Source organism: Phaethon aethereus, assembly GCF_964289735.1.
Source record: "Phaethon aethereus genome assembly, chromosome: 6".
NCBI lineage: Eukaryota > Metazoa > Chordata > Aves > Phaethontiformes > Phaethontidae > Phaethon > Phaethon aethereus.
Window position 1 is genome coordinate 26,704,287 of NC_138580.1, and position 19,306 is coordinate 26,723,592.

Genomic DNA, 19,306 nt, shown 5'->3' on the forward strand with positions numbered 1-19,306 from the left:
AGCAGTGTAGCTCTATGGACTTCTACCTCTGAGTGGACAAAATATCAGCCCAACAGGCTGAGCAGAATGTAGGCAGAACTGGAATTTTTTGTTTGGGAAAAAGAGGTTTAGATTAATTACACCTAATGTACACCACCACACCCCCCCCATCCCCCACACCTCGCCCCCCCACCCCCCCCACCCCCCCCCCCCAAAAAAAAAAAAAGAAACGAAAATAGCCAATACTCACATCAGAGTTAAAGCGAAGCTGGCAGACATTACAGGAAATGACTTGTTTCTTCTTTGGGGGAATGGACACTCCAAATGTATGGTTTATGACGGCTTTTTGCACAGGATCCATCTGGAGAACAAACAATAATCAATTTACAACTTTTCAGGGCAATATACCAGTACAGAAGAAAAATAAAACGCAACACTTTCTGCTGGAAACTTTTTCTTTACTTTTTCTTTTTTTTTTTTTTTTTTTTGAAATAAACAGGAGGAAATAAAACTGTGCCCCTCATAATAATTAGATTTAACACAGGTTAGGGAATTGGCAGCATGCCAGAGCTTATCAAGAAAAAGGCAGCTCCGCTATTGCTGCCTTCTCCAGGCTACTACAGAGTTCCTCCCCCAACCTGCAAAGAGCCCCCTGAAGCCTTCCCCCATCACCTGCCCACCCCACAGACACGCTGCCAGAAACCACTTTTGCCCCTTAGCAAATCACTGTCGTCCCTCTCTACTTTCTTTTTTTTTCTGTTCAGCGATAGATATTAGCACTTATTTGGAAAACATTCTCTCCGGGAGAGCTTTGAGTGAGAGGAGGTCCTCTGCAGGCTCCGTTAGAAATGCCACTGGCTGGGAAAAGGGGTCACAATGCCCACACGTTTCCACGCAGAACCGCTAAGTGAGGGAGCCCACGGGAAGGCTGAGGTTCAGAGCAGCGCGCGGGGAGAGTTTGCGCCAGGAAAGAGTACTGAAGCTGGGACGCTTCAGAAAACATTTTAACACTGTGAAAAATGTGAGCTAAGTGAAGCACTGAATATATTAATCCCAAATTTAACTGAATGGTTCCAGGAACTGGGAACTGATTATATCTCCGGTAAATACCAGGACTCCTTTGGTCACTGGTTTAGAACATCCTCAGGATGACGGAGGGCTCTGTCCTTGACGCTGCAGGAGCTGGGGAATGGCACTGGATGTTAAGGAAACAGAGTTTGTAACTGCTACTGCGTCAAGGCTTCAATTAAGCATAAACGTTGTTTTTCCTGATGTGGCATTGATACAGATTAAAACGAATTTCCTGACTCAAAAAGACTCAAATGGGTTTTTTTTTTAATTCAAATAAAACAGAGTATCTGCTCTGATCTCGCAACTGATCCTGCTCCGAGCAGGAGATCAGGCCAGATGACCTCTGAGGTCCCTCCCAACCTGCATTATCCTATGAGAATCTGTGCACGTGTCTTCCTCCATCCTTACTTAGTATCAGAAATGGATTCTGAAAAGGAGAGGGCAAAAAATGGCAGTCTACAAGAAAAGCTAAGTGCTCATTTCCCAACCTTGTTTTTAAACCAGCTCAGGAGAAAATAGTTCAATTTGTTATCAAGTTGTATTTTTCTGCAGTTTGCTTTGCTGTCACAGTGATGGTTTTTTTCCTTTACAGTACTATTTGAAGAAACCAAACCTGGCTGTTTAACTTTGGGTGGTACACATCACATCTTTGATACTAAGCCAATTTACAAAAGGAAGAGAGAAAAGTTGAAGTTACTGATTTATTAGTTAAAGAATTATAATAGTTAAAGAATTATAACAGTAAATTAGCTGCTTCCGGACTTTGTAAACCTGAGGATAAAAACTGTAATTTTCCCTTAGTACACATTTAAGCTTCCAGAGAAGCCTACACTAATGAGGATTTTCTTCACATATATGCACACACACAAATGCACTAACTCAAGAAAAACATATTGCATCATATCTGCCTAGGAAGATATTATCCAATAATCATTATCTAACATTAAACACTCACTTAACAGGTTTTTGTGGTTTTTTTTTTTTTTACTATGGCTACATAGATTTCTTGCTACATTCCTTTTAAATCAAATGCATGGTTTTGTAAATGTCATTGCTATAAAATTTTCTGGCGAGATTATATAATTTTTATCATCTTTTGCCATTGACTACTTCATTGCTATAGGGGTACCATATTAAGACAATTGCAAAAGTAAAAGCACCTTGTCTAGAATGAACTACTGAACTATTAAATGACACAGTGTTGTTATGATGAATGTGATGAAATCTAAAAAACCCCTAAAATAAATATCCTTATTTCCTGTTTCTAGAATATAGTGACAGTCCAAAGTTTCAAAGCTTAAAATATAACAACAAAATCTGTTTCTGACTTGTATCACCCGCCATAATATATCACAGTTATATATGTAGAATAAAAGTTTTTTGAGCATCCATTTTATAATAGATATGCCAGTCACCATATATTATTACATTTTTAACATATAAGATTGCTGTATCGTTAGGGAATAGTTGGGTGGGCTTGTTTGTTTTTTTCTTAAATAGAAAATACGTTTTGCTTTTCAATTTAACTATTTGTTGTTAGATCAGGTAATCTAGAACAAAAGAGTAATGCTGAAAAGTACCTCAACCATTTGAAGTGTCTGAGATCGGTGAAAAGAAATAGCAAAACTACCCACTAGCGTCTGCAGTCCCGTTTAAAAAAATAAAAAGGGAAAAAGACGCAGTGATCAATGAGTCCTCTGTGCGTGCCAGATAGCAATCCACAGCGCCAGCGTTGGGCAATGCAGTTCAAAATCATACAATGCAGCCTGTGCACAAAGTCCCAGTTTCAAACAGCCGGAGCAGCACAAGGACAAAATCTACCCCAGTAATAGAGCTCACGCCGCCTCCAGAAAGTACCACTCGGGATCCCCAGGGGAACAGCTAACGATCCTTCCCGAACCGGAGCCCCGCACGTAGTCGGGTCATGATTAGAATTCAAGAAGTGCAACATTAACAATTAATAGGTTTTAAATATATCAGAAACTGGGGTGGATTACAGCATGCTGGAAAAATAAAATAGTATCTCTCTGCTAAAAGATCGATGCTGCAGGATAAACTGATCTCAGATCACTACACACATTGCAGGGAGGGAGGGAGTAGGGAAGAGGGAGAGAGTAATTTGTTGAGGTAGGTATTAGGAAATGACGCAGCATGCTTTGCCCAGTGGGGAGCACCAGTATTTAAAAACCAGTTCTATAAAACAAAATAATAACAGAAACTAACAGCTACCACAAATGCAAATAAAAGTCTGCACAGCGCTGTTTATGCTACGGGAGGAATTAATAAAGCAATTCACACTGCTCTGGTAGCCATAACTAAGTTTAACAACCTTTTAGTCTGGTTCTCCTATTTCAATTGGTTTAATAAAAAGTTAAATTTAAAAATGTCTTTCCAACAAAGTTGAAGATATTATCTTTTTGCAACAAGTCTCCTTAAAGCCACCCAAGCTATCAAAGTGAGCAGGGATAAGCAGAACCCAGACAGGTTTCAGCAGCAATCTACTACTACTTCCTCTGTTTCCCAATTTCAGAACGTGCAAACATGAGAAATACTCTACAACTACTGAGACTGGTGACAGTGGCTTTCAAAGAACTTAGGAAATGCAAATGTAGCAACAGACAATCCAAAAGCACAGAACTGCTACGCTCCACTGAAGCTCCATCTAGCCTATTGTTTTATCCCCCAAAACGAACATACATAGTTATCAAGAAAAGAACAGGAGCAGCACAAATATACATCATATTTCCCCCAACTATTTTCACGAGGTTCACATATTTTTCCACCAATTATTTTGCAGAGCCAGGTGTTTCTGTGTACTTGGTAAACCCTGACGATTTTCTCTTGCGTAGTCACGCCTTGAGATGACGTAAAACAGTTTGCACTCTTTGCAGTGAGTTCCAATGCCTACAACCTGCTACGTCATGAAACAATTCTTTTTGTTTAAACGTAGCTCCATGCAACTCAATTTTATAAGAGCCGTACCACATTCCAGGATGTCTCTGTGTTGCTCAATCATTCTGGGTATGGAAACTATTCCGTAGCAGACAGTACACACACTGATTTGTGAGCCTCAGAAATAAATCGCACTGATCTGGTCAAGAGATAAGTTGCTGCAAACAGAAAGGTTAGGTATCATTTCTAAACTTTTTGTTTAAATCAAGTGACACTACATCGCAAGAAATGCTGCTTTTGTGATGTTGGAAATCCAGGATATTTGTATTAGTTTTTCCTCAGGTACAACCTCCAGTTTAAAAATTTGGGTAAGTCCAGATGCTTATCTGAGTTGAAGCTTTTTGTGCTTGTCTAGTACGCAGGGCTACGTTGCTGGTTACACATCTGAGTTAGTGATAGTGCACTGATTTATGTTTGCCATTTCTACCTAATGACCTGATTTCTAAGCTTTCCTTTTCTTCCTGATCTGCTTAGCTATTGAAGCATGCTAAGCAAGTGTCATACGTCCTGTTGCTACCCACTCCGACAAAAATCTACACCCAAAAGTTCTGCCTTCTCATAACAGCATCATAACCTTAAATTCTGAATAAGGTTTAAAATTGTGACTGAGAATTCAGTTACCTCTCATCATGATGTAATTATTTGGTCAAATCTACAGTTGTCTGTTAGACAAGCATTTGTAAATGGCATAACGGTAAGTGGGTATGAGAGATTTAACCACTGGGCATTAAGAAGCTTCTGAAAAAAAACCCCAAACCTACAGCATACTGTGTTGTTTTACTCTGATAAAGCAAAATTTTATACTGTTTGTGGAACAAACCAATAATATAATCCAGTGCTTCCCTCTGGCAAAGGCAGAAAACAGTGGTATATATAAATTACCAATGTAGGAGCAGCATCTAAATTAAGTTCTGGGATATTTTTTTTTTAAACCATTGGACAACACTCCTCTTTTGTGTACCATTATTATTATTAAACAGCAACAAACATCCTGTAGATCAGATCTTTCCAACATCCTTCTAGACCACAGGGCCTACGTAAACTCCTCCTGTGTTTTCAGCTCCAGCTGTCAGGAAAGCCAAGCATGCTGCCAGGTGGAGAATGACCATACACTGAAGCTTATTGTAAACTCTGCCATATATACACAGCCTCCTGCCATAACTATTGTGATGACTAGAAGAGTGACAGAGGTGAATACACATGCTCAACAGAGCACATATTTAAAATGCCCAGCATAAAATCAGAAACATTAACATTGTGATGCAATACTTGGCACACTTGGCAAATGCAAACTAGCAAGGATCTGTTCTCTCCATGTTTGTGCTGTTTTTGTCCCAACAGGGACCATATTTCTCATTTGGCCAATGCTAAGTGTAATTTACTGTTCAAAACAATGCTATAGTGTCATACATTTCCTTGCTTTTTTTGCATCACCAGGAACACTCGAGTCAGCTATATGAAGGAGCTCTACCTGAAAGGTTGTGGTGACATGAGTGTTAGTCTCTTTTTCTCAGGTAACAAGCGATAGGACGAGAGGAAAAGGCCTGAAGTTGCGCCAGGGGAGGTTTCAATTGCATATTAGGAAAAATTTCTTCACCAAAAGGGTTGTCAAGCACTGGAACAGGCTGCCCAGGGGAAGTGGTTGAGTCACCATCCCTGAAGGTATTTAAAAGATGTGTAGATGTGGTGCTTAGGGACACGGTCTAGTGGTGGGCTTGGCACTGTTAGGTTAACGGTTGGACTTGATGATCTTAAGGGTTTTTTCCAACCTAAATGATTCTCTGATTCCATGATGTGCATAACTTCCTTTCCTCGTGGGAATGCCATCAACGCTCCCTGCATATCGGCCCTCCATGACCAGCACAGCACGTGTCCCCACAGAGATGTACTTCTGTATGGCGAGCCTGTAGCTCTCTAAACACCACCTCCCCCACCTCCATCTCTATGCTCTTCACAACATTTTGTGGTTTGAAAAAAGCCAAGCAGAGGTAAATGGCCAACAACCAAGCCAGTGGAGGGCGCTGTCAGATTCCCAGCAGGTGATTCAGAGACTTGTGCGAATATTTCATTAGAACAGAAAGAATAATTAATTTACAACATTATAGGGTTTTTTTTTACCGTAATCCTGTGGTGTAACTGAAGGTTGCTTTAATCACATTTTGTTGTTTAACAGGTTCTTTTAATGTACCTACATATACCACCTTTGCATAGAGCATGAAATCTGGATCTCATTGAAATCAAACCAAACCACATCCAGGTTGCAAGGAGTCCAGGATTTTACTTTTTTTTTTTCTTTTTAAATTCTGAGTAGATGTCTTTCCCCAAGTGCAAAAAGACGTAAGCATCCACTAAGAAAGAATTCAGACCACAGTGACTAATATCTCCCTTCCCTTCCACATGGTTCCCAAAATAAAACAACAACATTGTACTCTGAAGGCAAACCTCTCTGAATGCAACTTCTCACTGTGTTTGTCTCTCCTCCTCTTGATCAATTTGGCAGAAAGCTCCAGCTTCCTGGAGGAAAACAGTGGCTGTGATAGCCGTGACCTCCACACGCTACTACTAGTCAGTGAAATCGGCCTGGAGGCATTTTAAAAGAAAACCAAAATCTTGCGGTAATTCACTTGCTAACATGTCAGATACTACAGCTATGCATGAAGAGTTGTTGAAATAACAGTGAGTGCTTGAAAAATAAAAAAGGAAAGAGACACCTTTCGAGTTTACACTTCTACTTCATTTTTAGTACACGACTATTAACAGAGTTGCAGGGCTGGAGTCCTGGGCTTGGGAGACCAATTTTCTGTCTCCAGCCACTAGCAGTTAGGCTTCCCTCCCTACTTTTTTATGTCCAGTCCTATGGCATAATGCAGAGCTACTTGGTGTGCTACCCTCTTGCACATTCCCCTTTTAAAGTAGAGCTTGCATGGAAAAATGAAAAAGGGGATGTTTGTCTCTACATGCCTCTATTCACAATCACACAGAATACTGAAAGCGATGTCTGCAGCAATTTACAGATTTGTTTTAGGCCAGAAGGAACCATTACATATGATTTCTTGAAAAATTCATGACACAATTTCATCCACTGGAGAGTTTCAGCTCTTCCTATTATGAAGTCCGATAATCTGTGGTCAACCAGAGCCCAAATTTTGGGAAAAAAACCTCAACAGCTTGATTTAAAAGTTTCCAACTAAGTTAATTTACATCACTGGGGAAGTGATGCTTACTGTGTCTATTATAAGCCACATGATCTAGTTGTACTTCTCTATTAAAGGTCACCCAAATCTCAGATAGCTTCTGAATGAGTAGGCACTCATACACTGCAATCAAATCTGCTCTTAACCTTCTCTTTGATAAACCAAGTAAGTTCCTTAAGCCTCTCACTATAAAAGCCTTGATTCATTTGGTAGGTTTCCTCCGACTCCTTTTCAGATTTTCAATATGCTATTGAAACATAGGTAATAAAAGTTAGAACAACATGCTCAAATATACTTTCTCTTTACCTACTTAATTACATCTTTTTTGTTTTAACAAGAAATGCATTAATCTTCTTGTCTCAGCATCAACTTGGGAATCACAGCCCTAAATCTTTACTGACATGCCCATTTACCCATTTTGTGTGCTAGCACAGGTAATTTCACCATGACACATCCTTCTCTATCTTAGGACGTGTTCTGATCCAGCCTGGGAGAGGGAGCTGGCTGAAACAGTACCAAACTGGGAATCTTATGTGGAAGCAGAGTCTGCTTTCAGTAGGGTTTTCACTTAGAAAGTCTAATTTGCAAGTCTTTGTCTGACCAAGCTCAGGAGGCCAAGGATGAATCCCAGCCTCCTCAGTAGAATTTTTTTTCTCCTAAACCAGTGGTTTAGACCAACATAGGCAAAAGGAAAAACATTCTACACTGTCCAACTGAAATAAAATCAGGGATTTTCTAATATTTTGCTCTTCTGTCTTCCTCCATCTTTGCACATATCTGGCTTAAATCAAGAAACTCTGATATAAAAAAAAACCCCAAACAAACAGGCAAATAACTAATCTCTCTCTACTCCTCTCTTCATCCTGTATAACATGACATGATTAAGCACAGAGATCAAAAGACAATTGAGAAAACACCTTTTATTCTTTTTTTTTTACTATTTTTTTTTCAGTAGTGGGAATATTTCCTCTGCCCGCCCTTCCCTTCATCCATGGATATATTTATTGCATGTTAAAAATAATTTCTGGTTTAGAAAACTGTAATTAGGACAGCATTAGAAAGAGTGTTCTGAAAATTAAATACCACTGCTGTTTTAGAAATTGTCATGCAAAAGATTATTAAAATTAAATATTTGATTCCTGTAGAAAGACTTAACCCAAAGAAAGGATTAGTGAGATACCACAGGAAAAAAAAAATATTCTCAGTTTCTTATAAGAATGGTCTCAGTTTCTTATAAGACTTATTCTCAGGTGAGCATATAAATACATAAAATGATTGTGTTTGTAATGTGAACACCAACACTAGATTCAACCCTTATGGTGGAAAAATGTCAAATTTTCTGCTCCAGACAAGATTGGAGATTTTTGTAGATTAAAAAACCAAAAAGCTACTGAAAATGTTTTGGGATAAAAGTGAATTCCCCCCAAGCAAATGGAGAATGAGGGAAAAAGCAAGCATCTAAGGTTTAATGCCTTTTTTTATACTAAATTGAACCAGCTTTGAGTAATCATCAGCTTCTTTTTTAATTCATCCAGATTACTCCTCTACCATAGTACAAGACTTTGTATCAGTAAGATGAACTTTTAGGACGATGACAGACCAAACCTGAGAAAAAGAACAAAGTCAAGTACAAACTCCATGTTTAAACTAATATTCAAGGAATATGACAATTTCCCTTCCCTTTGTGGCTCTGCTGGCTCACAAGTTTAACTGTACATTAGTCACTTCACCTGAGCCTTATATTATGCATTTCTAAAATGGGGATAAAAATATGTGCAACCTCACAAAAAGGCTGAAAGGTCTAAATAACATGTTTACAACTCTTCAAAATCATCTAATGGAACATGCTATATAACTGCTATTTATTATTAGGCTGCTGTTATTCAGAACATTTGGCTGTGTTCAGCTAAACAAACATAACCAAAACCATCTTGCCTCCAGATCCAGCAAAAAATAAAAACATACTACAGTTTGAGACTTGCTGAAAATCAAACCAATAACATACCCTGAGAGCAAAGCTATTCTTGTTACACGACCTATTTCCACCTGACAGAAAAATAATATGAATAGGTAAAATAATATAAAAAATTACCTTTCAGTAGAAGCCTGTCAAAAGACTCAAGCCTAGGAGTTCGTGGTCAGAAAAGCAGCTTAGATAACATGTGGGGTAAACAAGATTGCTGATTTTTGCTTTCATCTTTGAGATGGTCCTTAGATATGACCCTTTTCTTCTTAAGGGTCTGCTCTAAGTTTTGATGAGAGTTGTCTTGCTCCCAGCCTGCTCCAGAACAGCAATGACACAAAGATGAATGATATCCCATTAGGTAGATTTGAATTTCCTCTACAGTTCTGAACTGTGCAAAGAGAGGTTAAAGACAAATTCATGGCCTTCATTAATTCTGTGAACAGGAGAGAATAAAGACACAAGAAGCCTAGTCTTCTGAAATGGATTAATATAATTCCATTTCACATACTGAAAAGAAAAAATCTAAAAAGAGGATAAATTATATGTGTGTGTGTATATAAATATAGATTTGAATATAAATGTATAAAATGGCTGAATAGAAATGAGAAGCAGATCAGAACCAAGAATTGCATAAGTATGCTAGCTGACAGCTGTCATCTCTTCAGAGTAAGTAAGGAATAATTTCATTTAAAAATCAATAATGATGTTTCTGATTTGGGTTTTGTTTGGGGTTTTTTTTTTTTGATCAGTACCACACACTACACAAACAAACTTTACAATGCCTTTGATTAAAAAGTGTTGTATTTAGATATGAATCTTTAAAGGAACCTTCAATTTCTAATTAAACCTGTCCTGAAACTTCATGTAGTATCAAAGTTTGTTGTTTGGGGGGAAGGGTTGGGTGGTTGGTTTTTTTTTCCGCTTTAAATCTGAATGAGACACAAAGCAAGATAAAAACCTGTCTCTTCTATCAAATATACGAGCAAGAAATGTGATCCACTTTCCCTAGTGTTAACTTGGGGAACAAGCTGAAGTTCATGGTATCTCTACTGTGAAACCAGACAGACTGAGAAGACTGGTTTGAAAGGCACAGGTCTTCAAATCAGCCTTGCTCTGGTAGTTGAAATGAGCTGCTCAGTGCTTCAAACCTGCATATCATTGGTTTTCAGGTATGCTAAAGAAAGACAGGTTTCACACTATGACTTTAAATTGTCATACAGTACTTTGTCATAAAATTGACTGTATCTAGATTAAAAGACCAGTAGCTATATCCACAATCAGAAAGAAAGAGTACAACAAGAATTAATTCTTGGCTACATTCTCATAATTTCTTAATTAATTAATTATTGCAGTAATTCTTAGTTTCTCTTGGAACAATGCGACGAAGGTCTAAGGGAGGGCAGGAAAGCCAGCCACATATGGCCAGGATGCTGCAAAAGCAGCCACTTCTGTATTCATCAGACACACGGAGAATTAGATTTCTCTAAAGGTGCTCTAGAATTTTGTTTATGACGAGACTTATAATTAGGAACTAGCAAAACCTTTATAAGCACAGTGGTGCAACAATGTGCCTTGTTTGTCTTAAGCTACAAGTTTGTGACTGCTTGCTTTGAGGGGAGACATCTTCCTCACAGTCTATTTGCAAAACATCCTTCAGTAGTCTAATGCCTAAAATATTTATGGCTATCAACCCTCTCCCTTTAACCAGCTTCCTTGTGTCACACACATACTACTAACATGAGAAAAAAGAAATTCAATGAAGATAAAGGCTTCTTAGCTTTTCCCTGTGCTGACCAGTAAAAGAAACAAATACTGCTGAAGTGCTGGAGAGACTAACTCCAAGCTTTCTGTAAAGACAGGGATGAAACGCCCAGCCAAGGAACTGGAGGTTGGAGGACTCGGCAAATGGTAGGGTTTGTATGCAGAAACTGTATTTCTTCAAAGAATTAGGCTGATGACCTAATTACTGGTATGCACGATAATGGACATATTGCAGCAATTTAGGAACCATTTTGCAAAAACCACACCATGGACGCCGAGCTCTTGTACAGCGGTAGGGAAAGACTACTGCAGCCAGTGACTTCTGTTTCTCACCAGCGCATGTCAGCACACTTTCTCCTTACAGACGGGATTCCCTATTCAGCTGCTGATCTGGGAACTGAGAAGAGGACGCTCATTCATCCAATTCCTGTTAGACAAAATACAAAGCAACAGGAAACTTTAAAGAATAATTAATGTTTGAAGAGATTCTCCCTTAAAGCCAGTCTCTTATAATTTTAAGTAAGATTTTTTTTCCTGAGAAGAATATGTATTACATATAGAAGCATATGAATTACACATAGAAACAAGGCAAAAAAGTACTTATTTAGGCTCACTGATTTAACAAAGAGTTGCTCTTTGAAGAGATTCCTGACAGGAACTAGGGAACCTGCATCTTGATGTTAAAATACTGTAAGGGATGTCCAACTGTAAGGGATCACCTGGATAGACCGGTTTCGGAGCACAAAGGCGAGACGCAGGAAGCTGTGAACCGACTCAGCTTCGTCTCACCTTAGCAGCTCTGCAGAAGACGACCTGGGGGCAGCTGCACAAACGGCTGAGCCCGGGGTGTCCTGAACACTGCACCATGGTAAGAACCGAGGCCCGAGTGGCGCCTTCAGTAATCCCTTAACAGATGCCCTGAGCACCATTCCACCGCTACTCGGTAACTCTGTGTCAGCGTAGACTAAAGGGCCATCACAGCACCAGACTGAACAAAATTATCCACTCCGACGAGCCTTGCCCCCCCCATCAAATCAGGAGATAAAGCCCCTAAGGTCTGGGCAGAAATCGGGGCCATCTTTCCAATGATCCAGCTGGCCTGGAGGAGATTCTCTCCCCCCTTGTGCAGGACGCTGCACAAGGTAACTTCCCAGGGATTGAGAGGCCTTACCTGAGAGAGGGTACGTGATTAAGAAACATACATATGGTATTTGGCGTGCTTTAAGATTGTGATTAGTGCACTCTTTTCAAGGTACTAATATCCAGCGTGCCCGTGGTTTAGAATTGCAATAGTGCATTCCTCCGTTGTATTCATAAAAAACTGCACGAGTGGCGTATTGGACCTGTGAGTGAAGTTCAAATATATTGTTATTAGACCTGTAAGTGGAGTTCAAATAAATTGTTAATTTGAGCCTTACAGTGAAGTCTCTCACCGTCATAAATACCACAAACTGTAATAGCTGTCTAAGATTGATTGACAACTCTCTGCTTTTGGCAGCAATTTATTTTTTTTTCTGTATCTAACTCTGTGTATCTTACCAGGTATCTGCTTGAAGCTCAATCTTTTTTGAAAGTTTCAACTGAAATGGCTCAAGCATTTTGTGGGAAAAATATACTACCTTAAATAAGCGTTTTTCAGGGCTTCCAAAGGCTGAGAATAATGTTTCCAAAAATTGCTACCACGGTTGAGAGAGGCCTCTGCTGGTTTGCATCAAAGCCATAGAAAGACCAGGGGGAATTCCTGGCTTGGTACAAAAGGCCTAAGGACACAAAGAAAAGGGACTACAGGAAACTGAAAAGATAAAGACAGAGTAAAGGAGCTCTGCACCCAAGTACTGTGAGAGGAGAGAGTCAGAGGAGAAAGCAAAGATTAGCTAGAGAGCAGAGGCCTGTGCTGCCAGAATTTGGGCTTTATTATGTGGCTCCTGAACCTCTGCTTTCCTCACCTGTAAGTATCCGGGAACACACATATATTCCCTTTTATTCCCTTTTCAAAAGGTAACAGGCTGATTCCTGATGTTGCAGTTTCGATTATTCTGGCCATGACTTGGGAAACACAAGTTATTATATTTGTAATAACTAAAAGTGAAATAGGAATATTTTTAAGTGGTCGACACAGGAATAGAAGGCAAACCTGAAGTGCCTTTTGTGCCTGCATGACTATAAAAAAGGGTATAAGATGTCTGTAAGAAAAAAATCTTGCCATTTCTTGATTAAAAAAAAACCAAACAAAAAACCCAAACAAAATACCCAGCTACCCCACAAAACACCTCTCCTTCGAAGTTAATTGCTTACATTTCCTTTCTGTGCCATTAACGAGTGTAAAAAGTATAGCTCTTACAAAACTTCCCCGGCTCTCTGGAGCAGGGTGTTTCAGAAGGAGAGGAGCAGAGCAGGTCACTTCCCTCCAGCACTTCCCAAAAGGGAAAAGGGGAAATCGGAGCACATGGACAGGCTACTTCCATAGAGAGGACCGTAGATAATGGGTTGGCAACATGCAGTTGGCTGCATCTGCAATTTGCTCCTCCTGTATGCAGTCCTGAGCTCCAGAGCGTACTTTGGCACCGCAGCAGAGCGTTCAGTGGCTGAATTCAGACCCTGCTGAGGATGGGGAAGGCTCCAGAGCCGCGGCGCCATGCCGAACGCGGAAGGGGCACTTGGCGCAGAGAGGCGAGCGAAGGCGGCGATACAAGTGCCACGCGCCCTTATCTGCAGACCTCCGCTTCTGCCTTGGCTGGGCCCTTCAAATGAGAACTAGATAAGTAGCAAATAAAAATGAGGGACATAATCGAAAATGCAGAAGAGGAAAGAGTGAATTAGTCCCTCCCAGTAGTTGTCTTGGGGGTAGGCCAGGGATACTTAGTGCAGGCAGGGCTAATGCTGGAAAAGAGACAGAGATTTCTGACTAAGTTACTAGTCAGCTCCTCTTTCCCTTCCTGTAGCCCATTCCAGCTGGCTCACCTTCACTGGCAGATGTAAAATACTTCTGGTCCACTTTGCAAGGGGACTGAGGGAACTCTAATATAAAGAATCAGCATCAACCTACTTGAAGAGAAATAGACACTGAAGCAGTAACTAGGCCACATTAACCCGTGTGTCCTCTAAAATATGAAGGTATAAACCAGCATTTAGAAACCAATCATGGGCTAGTTAGATGGAAAATATTTCACTAATGTGAAAGCTACAAGAGATGCTATAATCTTTGATTACCCCTGAGGCCATAACAAACTCAGAAGGAAGCATATGAATTGCTGATTATTTTCTATGATGATAGAATCTGAGAAGTTGCCGATACTGCTTTTTTGCAGACTGACAGGTCCCTGGCTGTACCACTTCAACTAAATTTGAATCATGTAGTGCTGCTCTCGTTTCAGGACAAGGTAGAATGCACTGGAATTTTGAGATGTTTTTCCTGGGGAGTAAACATCCTTTATAGGGAGATGCAGACAGTGATCATTAAGTTTGCCTTGCAAGATAAATCCTGGCTTTCAGCCTCTTTAGCACATGCATCATGATAACCTTCCATGATGTGACCACAAAGCATCCTTTCTTCATTCAGTACACAAGATGGATGTCATGAGAAAAAGAATCAGGGAGGTGTAGAGAAAGAATGGTACAGAAGGTGAAGCTGCATGGTAGAAGCCAGCAAGTGTAAAATTCAAGATTACATTATTATAAAAGGCACAATGGGGACCACAGTAACCTTAATTTCCATTTCCACTGACTTTATGCACTTGACTTTGAAGTCTTACCGATCTTTAAATGTAATCAACATGCAAGATGTTACGTGTTAAGGAATCATTAGAGTCATTTTGGTGTGCTAAAAAAGAGCTCTGCTTAAACAATACTTTTTTGTACACATCCATTCCAAATTGGAAGTACCAATTTGGAAGTTCCTATAAGGCTGTCTCCCATTCTGCTATGAACAGGAACATTTTAAGTAATACCAGCCAAGAATTTGATACAAGCTATGCGTTTCAGACAGAGGGCTATGAGTAACTGAGCAAGAGCTTTTAGAAGTTGATGCCAGGACAAACGTGGTGTCACCTTTGGATCCGCTGCTGCAGCACTTCTGAGAGAGGGTTTGTCGTTCTGTGCAGCAACTCAGGTTCAGGCTGTGACAGTCTGATTACGCCTGTGCTGTTCTGACAAAACTATTTGCTGGCGCTGTGAAAAGACCAGGAAAGGAGAGAGCACCTATTCTGCAATACCCCTCTGCTTGGAATCCTTCATTCTGCCCTTAGAAGATCCTTTTCTGGCTGATCTATTGAAACAAAAGGAACCCTTACTGAGGAATGAAGGTATTTAATCCAAGGAGTTAGTGCAATCATTCACAAATCAATTTTTCCTATATAATAAGCAAGTCCTAAGGAACAAAGACAAATTTAATTGGAGTGTGAATTGATAAGTACTTTAGATACATCCATAGCATTTTTGGAACTATTAATGTTTTTAGAAGAAACAGAAGGGAGGCATTTTAAACTAAATCACGCAATTCCATCAAGGAAATAAGATATACATGGGGTACGCATTTCTTCCAAAAAAAAAAAAAAATCATGGTCTGCTCAGTGCTTCATTTGAAACACCCCATGTGGAGAGAGAAGCAAGTGATCAGAACACTTTCACAAACAAAATGGGAACACTGATGTTTCATCTGGAGCATCACAGATGTTTTCAGAATCGAAAACTGTCAAAGTTAAACTATGTAAGAAAGGGTTTACCCCAGATTTTAAATATATTTCCATAAATAAGAGAAGTTCTTTCAGAAACACTGTAGGGGGTGATCCTTTAAACATGTTTGTAGTTAATATATTTTACCTTGTTTTTCCTGCCCTGGTAGTTACTATATTAAGCTCCTAAGCAGAAACTTTTCCTTTTTCAGGCCACTGAAATTAATTTAGAAACCAGCTCCTGGCAAGGTTTAGAAAAACGTTTCTATATCTGTCTGCCACTGAAAATGAACAGGTGGATCCAAAGAAGTTTTCGCTTGAGACCACATTTCTTTTTGCCACCTTCACTGAACACATGCAAGCATGAACAGCAGCCCTGGCACATGCTGCAGGGTCCCCTCAGTCCTACTGAAGGCGAAGAGATTGAGTGCTGCACACTAGAGGTTTCACTGCCTACAGTCCTTGACAGGTCCTCGTGAGTGAAGTGCAGAGATTTCCTGACTGATTCATAAGGCAAATGATGGCTTTTTGTTAAGGGAAGGGACAAAAAGCTCTTCTAATATTCTGTTCCTGCACAAGATGAAAAATTATAGCACTTTGGATGACATTACAGGCCAACGGGATTTAGCTTCTACTCACTTAGTTATCTTCTGGGAAAATGCTTTTTACAAGCTTTTACATGCTCCCTCCCTACTTTACAGCGAAAAAGGAAAAAAGACTATTTATACACAAACATAGAAATCTACATTTGCAAAGGTTGTGCTAAATTAGAAAGAAAGGAAGTGCATGACAGCTGGCGTTCACTGTGCCTGTCAGTAGATAACCATGAATGATTTAGTTTTCCAATGGGCTTTAAAGTCCATTGTAAAAAACTGTTAAGGAAAATCAATACCTGCAAGATAAATGGCAAAGTCTGTGAATTAGAAATAGAGTAGTACTGAACCTCTGTTCCTCAAAAAAGAGAGTTTAAACATGCAGTGTCTGTGGTGCACAGCAGCATGATTTTATATAATTATCAAGAATTCCAAGGCAGGAGGTAGACACTGCATCGACAGTATTTGCCGATTACCCCATGCCTCTTTTTTTGTTCTTTTTTTTTTAATAAAACCCATAGAAGTTTGGAGAGGAACGACAGGTGTGAAGGATAAACACTCTGGGAATTAGGCAAATGGAATGTAACCCAGGTAAACGTAAGCTAGTGTACACAGGCAAAACCAGTCTAAATATCCAAATCAATCTGTCTCTAGAGGCTACTGCAACTCAGAAATTCAGTAATACCACCAGTAAGCAAACAATGTTGGTTGACTCTACAACTACAGCATCCTTAAAGAAAAGGTTCTCCAAGTCGTTATGTACAGTTCTCTGAAAAAGCTCACTTATAGTTACGGTGCAACTGGAAAGCAGACAAATCAGTAATAAATAAAATTCTCAAATGAGAAAAAGGATGGAAAATGAAAATGAATTGCATCATGCCTAGAAGATGAGAATGATCACACTGCTTGCTTAAAATTGCACTTGAGTTTTGGTCCTGCACTTTAAACATACCTGGATTTTTAAAAATCTTTTATCTCTACTTTGTACACATTCACGTACTCCCCAAATCTACACACAGGCACGTCCCCACATCTCCCTCATAAATGCATAATTTTCACATCTACATTTTGCAATGAATTGGTAATATTTGCTGCTGTTTATAATATGCGTTGGGCTGCTGACATTTGAAAGAAGCTGGCTGACACGTTACCTCGTAACCACCCCGCAGAACCGCCTGCTGTAGCACAAGGCCTGTCAGCAAGACGTATTTGCAAGTCATGAAGAAAAAAATTCCTCTTGCTGTTTTAACTTCAGGCAGAAGGTGAGTCTGTGAAAGGAAACACTTGGCAGTGGTTCAGCCGATCGCTGTCTGGCGACGGTGACACTGCTTCCCTTTCCATACCCCCCCATTACAGCGACAGGGGCGATGCTGTACAGTTCAGGTGACTGTCATGTATGAACAGATCATACACGCTGACTTGGCAGACACAACCCAGAGCAGTGTCCTTCCCGTTGCTATTAGCTTACTATTGGCCAACTTGTTCCATGCTGAATTACCTCTACACATGGAAACCTGAGTGGCGACATGCAAAATACTGGTTTTGGTGTACTCAGTGCATTTGAGATAAGAAGTCATTAAATAAATGATGAAGTGTGATAGCAAAAAAGCATTTTGATATATTCAGAACCATTTTATGAGCCGTTAAAGAAGTGAGAATTACAGAAGACAGTATTTTTGTTATTGCTGCTCTGATAAACATGGAGAACATGGAGAAGCATTAAGCATTATTTTGGCAATGATATTTTTTCTGCAAAAACCCAAGATGCTTTACCATACACTAAAAGTAGCAGGATCACATTTTCCACACTGCCTGGCTGTGCAGTTTTAGACATTATTGTTATTATACAGAATTAAGAAAACCCTCCAGTTGCTTCACTGGCTATGATAGACTTAGCCTGATTCACATCAGTGGAGGATCTAGGTCTTACCAGTCATACCTGTTTTTCCATTAGCTTTTTCCTTTTATACAGCACATGGAAATGCACACGCCCAGGCAAAAGCTCAAAATTATTCTATCGCTCATCAAATCCTTAACACGTGTTTTTATTTCAGTGTGCAAACACCACCTCAACAGACCAAGTTAGAAAAGGATCACCCCGTTCACAGTGAGAAGGCTGGGTACCACTCTGAGCCTTTTGCGCAAGGAGACAGCAACCACCACAGCACAGACAGAAAGGCTTCCCCAGAATTGTGCCAGTGATGCCCTGTTTTACGGCAGCTTCAATACTGGACATTAGAACCGGCTTGGAAAGCATACACTGAAACTAAATGTGGAAACACCTTTACTTACTGTGTTAAAATTTGGGAAGAATCCAACAGCAGAGCTGCTGTCCACGGGGAAGGACATAAAGGGTTTGATATCCAGGGAGGGCTGCATCATCAAGGTAGGTGTGCGCACAAGGGTGGGAAGCGTAGTAGCGCCTGCCAAGAGCAAACAAAACCAGGAATTCATAGTATTCTCCTTTCCACGTCACACACAGTATAGCTGACACAAACGCCAAGAAAAAATAATACATGGGGGTAATAAAGTGGCTCTGTTGGAGTTAATATCATTAAAAGAAACCTATTTCCACACAGTACAGATGAGGCAGAGCACTTCCCTATGGCCATGGATACTCAGACGCTGAAGAGGAGACATATGGTATATAAATCACACTGGCAGGTAGAATAAATCCTTTCTAAAGCTGAAAAATTCTTCTGTGCCAAAAAGGCCAGGACGGGCACCCATGAAAGTCAGATGCTTTCGCAATTCACAGTTGCCTATTAGATCAGCGAGCACAGACAATACATGCAAGCTGAAATCCCGACATTCGTTCTAAATAGTGAGCTACGTGTTTATTTTTACCTCCTTCTGACAATAACTATCAGGTACTGCACAAACACCATTCCACCTAATATTTAAAAAAAAGCCTTCTGTTTCACACTGCAAGGCAAATACTAGAAAGTATTATAAAATAATATTATAATTTAAATTATAATTATAAATATTAGAAAATATTATAAATGAACGCAACTCTTTACATGCAATGCAAACTAGCATTTTCTTAATTGGAGCCCAGATCTTTCTCTTCAAACAAGAGCTTTCCAGAAATCTACATGCTGAAATTCTTTCTGTGTA

The 19,306-nt window shown here is 39.8% G+C and overlaps 1 protein-coding gene across 3 annotated transcripts in view; it reads right to left on the minus strand.

Moving 5' to 3' along the window:
- ZNF385B (zinc finger protein 385B) overlaps positions 1-19,306 on the minus strand; it is a gene marked incomplete at its 5' end in the record, with an annotated part of 138,817 nt that overhangs the window by 37,429 nt on the left and 82,082 nt on the right. For 2 of the 3 annotated variants that reach the window (XM_082001756.1, XM_082001754.1), the window contains 2 exons: positions 230-340; positions 18,479-18,609. In XM_082001756.1, coding sequence (XP_081857882.1) covers positions 230-340; positions 18,479-18,609 — 242 coding nt within the window. Of the gene's footprint in view, positions 1-229; positions 341-18,445; positions 18,610-19,306 lie in introns of all 3 variants that reach the window. The other variant, XM_082001755.1, reaches the window with a different exon arrangement.